The sequence below is a fragment of the Oncorhynchus mykiss genome, chromosome 16 (genome assembly GCF_013265735.2).
Source record: "Oncorhynchus mykiss isolate Arlee chromosome 16, USDA_OmykA_1.1, whole genome shotgun sequence".
Classification (NCBI taxonomy): Eukaryota; Metazoa; Chordata; class Actinopteri; order Salmoniformes; family Salmonidae; genus Oncorhynchus; species Oncorhynchus mykiss.
Genome location: NC_048580.1, coordinates 60,168,499 through 60,174,627, shown reverse-complemented (window position 1 = coordinate 60,174,627; position 6,129 = coordinate 60,168,499). Strand labels below are relative to the sequence as shown.

The following is a 6,129-nucleotide window of genomic DNA, read 5'->3' as shown; positions in this document are numbered from 1 at the left end:
CTTAGGTAGTATGCTATCAATCTGGTATCCTAGGTAGTATGCTATCAATCTGGTTTCCTTGGTTGTTTGCTATCAATCTGGTATCCTAGGTAGTATGCTATCAATCTGGTATCCTAGGTAGTATGCTATCAATCTGGTATCCTAGGTAGTTTGCTATCAATCTGGTATCCTAGGTAATTTGCTATCAATCTGGTGTCCAAGGTAGTTTGCTATCAATCTGGTTTCCTAGGTAGTATGCTATCAATCTGGTTTCCTAGGTAGTATGCTATCAATCTGGTATCCTAGGTAGTATGCTATCAATCTGGTATCCAAGGTAGTATTCTATCAATCTGGTATCCTTGGTAGTATGCTATCAATCTGGTATCCTAGGTAGTATTCTATCAATCTGGTATCCTAGGTAGTATGCTATCAATCTGGTTTCCTAGGTAGTATGCTATCAATCTGGTTTCCTAGGTAGTATTCTATCAATCTGGTATCCTAGGTAGTATGCTATCAATCTGGTTTCCTAGGTAGTATGCTATCAATCTGGTTTCCTAGGTAGTATGCTATCAATCTGGTATCCTAGGTAGTATGCTATCAATCTGGTATCCAAGGTAGTATGCTATCAATCTGGTATCCTAGGTAGTATGCTATCAATCTGGTTTCCTAGGTAGTATTCTATCAATCTGGTATCCTAGGTAGTATGCTATCAATCTGGTTTCCTAGGTAGTATGCTATCAATCTGGTTTCCTAGGTAGTATGCTATCAATCTGGTATCCTAGGTAGTATGCTATCAATCTGGTATCCAAGGTAGTATGCTATCAATCTGGTATCCTAGGTAGTATGCTATCAATCTGGTTTCCTAGGTAGTATGCTATCAATCTGGTATCCTAGGTAGTATTCTATCAATCTGGTATCCTAGGTAGTATGCTATCAATCTGGTATCCTAGGTAGTATGCTATCAATCTGGTTTCCTAGGTAGTATGCTATCAATCTGGTATCCTAGGTAGTATTCTATCAATCTGGTATCCTAGGTAGTATGCTATCAATCTGGTATCCTAGGTAGTATGCTATCAATCTGGTATCCTAGGTAGTATGCTATCAATCTGGTATCCTAGGTAGTATGCTATCAATCTGGTATCCTAGGTAGTATGCTATCAATCTGGTATCCTAGGTAGTATGCTATCAATCTGGTATCCAAGGTAGTATTCTGCTGCAGGTGTTTTTTTTTTACAATAGCCTACATGACCTTAGAATTATAAGGTTATATCTGCAAAAATATGATTCTGAGATAATTGGCTTTAACGTTCCAAACCCTCATTGGTAAAACATGTTTTATCTTGTATTCTTTATGGCTTAACAACGGGAGAATATTACCTAGGTAGAGGACATTGTACAGAACAAGGCTTTGTCAATAACTCAGTGTTGACAAAATGCAGCTAGAACCTTAGAATTCCTGTTGAATTGATACAAAGACAAAGAAGGAAGGGACAATAGTGCTTATCGGTATCTCTGCTGATCTGCTCAGTGGGCTACTTGTCATGGATTCCGTACCAGTTGCTTGAAACAGGTTGATTGTATCAGTTGGTTTTACAATTTAGGGTTTTGTTTCACAGCTAAACTGTGTGAATGGATATCATGGTTGTGAGGGGTTTGGAATAAACTGTTGACTTTAAATGTAGATTATTGGTATTCATCATCCCATTACTTGTGTGTGTGTGTGTGTGTGTGTGTGTGTGTGTGTGTGTGTGTGTGTGTGTGTGTGTGTGTGTGTGTGTGTGTGTGTGTGTGTGTGTGTGAGAAGGAGAGTCGGGGGGGGGGGGGGGGGGGGGGGGCAAGCAAGCAAGCCACAACGTGCAAGGATGAGGTGGGGGAGGGCATAGGAAAAAAAGAGAGGGGGAGAAAGAGAGGGAGGGAGTAGACAAGATCTGCTTCTCAATGTGTGAGCGTTAAGCAGAGGAGCTGCTGCCTGCTGTAGGTGAACACACAGAGACATTCAGAAGATGCTCTCAGTGAGAGGGGAGCTGACAATGGCCTTCCATATCATGCTCAAGCTCCTGGACTCCTGGTAATACAGATGTAGGATCTTCATTTGATCCCCCTGTTGCAGGATAACTTTCCTGGAAATGTAAAACTTGTAGTGTATTTGAGGTTTAATTTCCCGATGAAATTTCAAACGTGATCTTCCCTTATGAAAAATGTATCAACCCCTGCAAAAATGTCCATTAATTATAATCCACATAATAATTCACATTTCCTGTTGTTGCAGGATTATTTTCCTGCTGTAGCAAATTGGCTCAAATTAAGATCCTAAATCTGTAGTTGAGATTCTACCTGCAGAGTGCTGTGTCTCATTCTCGTTTGGTGGTTTAGTCGCTCAGTGGCTCTTCTTCAGTGGTACGGTGGATGGGAGCAACCTTCTGCAGCGTCAGTCAGTCAGTCAGCTTCACTAATGCAGAGAGATCAGTAGCTCCTGTCTTAGTAGCAGGAGAGAGAAGGGGTGAGCGAGAGAGAGAGAGAGAGGGTGAGAGAGAGAGAGGGTGTGAGAGAGAGAGAGAGAGAGAGAGAGGGTGAGAGAGAGAGAGGGTGAGCGAGAGAGAGAGGGTGAGCGGGGGAGGGGGAGGGGAGAGAGGGGGAGGGAGGGGGAGGGAGAGAGGGGAGGGAGAGGGAGGTAGAGGGAGAGGGGGAGGGAGGGTGAGAGAGAGGGAGGGAGAGGGGGAGGGGGAGCGAGAGGGAGGGAGAGGGGGAGCGAGAGAGAGGGAGGGGGAGGGGAGGGAGAGAGTGAGAGAGAGAGAGAGAGAGAGAGAGGGTGAGAGAGAGAGAGGGTGAGAGGTAGAGGGGGAGCGAGTGAGGGAGAGGGTTAGCAGACCGCATGGGGAGGCGGTGATCACTCTGGCTAAAGCACAACGTAGCACAGCGCAGCGCCACTCTGAGAATGAGAGAGAGTGAGAGAGAGAGAGAGAGAGTGAGAGAGAGTGAGAGCTGGGCTAGCTCAGCTCTGCAGCAGGACCCGTCGTCCTTCCCTCCATCCTTGCGTCCCTCCGTCTGTCCGGTGAAGTGGTTGTTTTTGCTCGGGGTGAACGGTTACGGAGTAACGCCGGTCATTAATGCTCTCTCTGTCTCTCTGCCGCTGCTTTGCAGGAGTGGTGCCAGCCAAGAGGAGCCCCAAGCTGGTGGTAAGTACAACACAACTCTCTTCTCCTTCTTCTCCTCCCTTCTTCTCCCTTTCCTCCTCTGCATGTGTTAGTGTTATTCCCCCGGTGCATGCCTGCTTTCTACTGGATGGATGTGTGGGCTATTTAAAGAACAAAAGACATGGAGCCTTCCATATACCTCCCCTGCTACTTTCCTTTCTCCCCTCTTTCCCCTGTCTCTCTCCCTCACTGTCTGTGACCTCCTTTTCTTTCTCTCTTTCTGAAACTCCCCATTGCTCCCTCTCCCTGTCTTTTCTCTCTCCATATTATATCTCTCTTTCTCTCCCGCTCTCTCTCTCTTCCTCCCTCCACCTCTCCCATGCTGTCATACTATCAGCGATTAAGGTTGGCCTTGGTGCCCTGGTTGATTCGTTGTATTAGTGACCAGCTGGTAGGGGTGGCATAGGGTCATGGATGAGGGGAAAGAGGGAGGAGGGAGGGGCTGTCATAGTAGTGGCTTGTGTAGAGGAGGATAGATTAACAAATAATGATGGAATGAGGGAAAGACCTGAAGGAAATGTTAGAGGTATTCTATGGGAGTGACTCACATGCTTGAGCCCAGAGGTACAGTGGACAGAGAGGAGGAGAGGCACACTAGCTACCTCAGTACTGGAGCAGTAGGATGGCCTCTCCAGGGACAATAACTTTGTTCTGAGGTTTAAAGAGCGAACGCCTCCTCATCCTTAACACACATCTTAACCTGATGAGAAGTCAATACTGGCTATGAGGAGACAACACTAGAGCTGTAAATAACACTCAGTCCATGGCATCCCCTGGAGCCTCATCCAGAGGGTAAAGTTGTCCCTAGAATGGATCCTAGATCCGTTTTGTGTTCTGCCACCCTATTGGTTTAAATCAGTATTTGGGGAGGCAGCAAAGGAGGAACACTCCACTCATAGTGATTTATGCTCCCAACTGTGTTTTTAGTATGACTGTTTATCAAACCTTAGCTTGTCATCAGGTAATGGGAGGGTGGGCTAAACCTAGTTCAGTGCCAAACTGGCAACTTCTACCCACAGCCATCCACAGAGTATGTATACTATAGGAATGTGGATAATACATTACATACATATTTCAGCGTTCCTGTTAACAGGAAGCAGGGCTATTTGGGATTAGGGATTAGTGAGATATGGCATCGGTCATAGATGGGGCATCGCTGATTGAGGTCATGTGACAGGGTAGGGGAGGGGAAGGGCTCTGTAAGGGTTGAGCGGGGGCAATGGTGACCCTGGTCGGTTGCCACTGACAATTCGTTTTTCACGATGGGAAAGCAGTCTTTGTGTTGTATCATTGAAATGTCAGGCTGCATGCAAGTCTGTGTCAGCCTCTAAGCGCTGTTCTGCCTCTGATGCTGGGCTTTAAATATGTGCTTAGAGTACACTGCCATTTGCAAGAGGGACCCAATTGTCTTGGTGTATTTGCAAAGTGTTGGGCTTGTAAGTGTGTTTTTTGTTTCTACTAACAAGCTTGTGTTTGCTTTTCCTCTCATGCATGATGTTGATTTTAATGTTTTATCAACCATAACAAATATTCTAGAACTGTCAAATGTCTTAATGTATCTAGATACAACCTGATGACATGGTTTCCTTGGCCTGAACCTGTATGTTCAATGTGTTAGACACCTACAGGTTTTTCATATTTCATTTTGATAAGCTTCTTCAAATGTCCCACAGTCTTATAACCAAGCTTAGAGGTCTTATATTCAGTGAATTGCACTGAACTGAATATATCTTTTTTGTATAAAAAAAACTGAAAACTAGTGTTATTGGCTGAGAGGTTTGGAACATTAATTCTGTACAATTGTGAAAATGATGATAATGCCCTTTTAGTGTAAGAGCTATTTGAGAAGACCGTCTGAAATTTCAGCCCATTTTGGTGGGAAGCATTTCTCGCCTTCCTGGTGTCATGATAAATGGGGGGACATGAACGTAGTGTGCGTATGAAGCAACACATCGTGTTGTCTTATTGTAATATAAAGAAACTATTCAGAGACTGTTCTGTGTGTGGGCGTCATAGAAACCATGTCATCTCTCCCGCACACCGTTAGAATGCAGCTCTTACTGACCGACACAATCAATTCTCTTGGTGTTTCTATGATAATGACCTTGGATGGTTGTTTCCTTATTCTCTCTCTCTACTACCTTCCCTTCTTACTCATCTCTCTTTTATCACTCCGTCTTTATTCTGTCTTCTCTTATTCGGCCCTCTCTTTCTCCTTCTTTCTCACTATCCCCTCACCTTCTCGTCTTATCTCTCTCCCCCTGTCTTCCACCCTTTCTCCCTCCTTTCTCTCCCTACCCATTCTGTCCATTCAGCAGCAGCTGGAGAGGAAGGACAGTCAGAGCAGCTCCCAGCACAGTGTGTGCAGCCATCGCAGCACCCACACAGACTCTCCCAGCCACCCCTCCTCCAACATGCCCAGTGAGGCCGTAGGCCCCCCTCCGGCCGCCCCCACTCAGCTGCTGCCTGGCCTGCCTCCCCTGCCCACCCAGGACCCTGGAGATGGTACCATGACCCTCCAGAAGAAGCCAGACCCCTTCAAGATCTGGGCCCAGTCCAGGAGCATGTATGAGAGCAGACGTGAGTCATCACTTCACTGTGGTTGTTTGGCACAACTGAAGTGTAGGTTCAACAATGCTGCCGAACACAAATACATCAAACATGTATAAACTAGAGTGAATGAGCCTGGGATCTGATCATCATGCCTGTTGATTGGTGGGAAGAGAGAAACTCTTGGAACTATTCTCATTATTCTGTTAGGATTAGACTAGGCAGTGTATGAGTGTGTTTAAGTAAGTGGGTGTTGCATTGTGACCTGGAGGAGAAGCATTGTTAAGTACTTTGAAGGAACAGCTGTGTGTGTGTGTGTGTGTGTGTGTGTGTGTGTGTGTGTGTCCAACCTGACTCTGTGACCGAAGATGTCTCGGAGAGCTTAGTCTCCTTCAGACACAGACGT

The 6,129-nt window shown here is 45.7% G+C and overlaps 1 protein-coding gene across 8 annotated transcripts in view; it reads left to right on the top strand.

Moving 5' to 3' along the window:
- LOC110491133 (membrane-associated guanylate kinase, WW and PDZ domain-containing protein 1) overlaps positions 1-6,129 on the top strand; it is a 204,234-nt gene that overhangs the window by 168,735 nt on the left and 29,370 nt on the right. For 7 of the 8 annotated variants that reach the window (XM_036947463.1, XM_036947465.1, XM_036947464.1 and 4 more), the window contains exons 13-14: positions 3,121-3,155; positions 5,489-5,753. In XM_036947463.1, coding sequence (XP_036803358.1) covers positions 3,121-3,155; positions 5,489-5,753 — 300 coding nt within the window. The remainder of the gene's footprint in view (positions 1-3,120; positions 3,156-5,488; positions 5,754-6,129) is intronic. The other variant, XM_036947461.1, reaches the window with a different exon arrangement.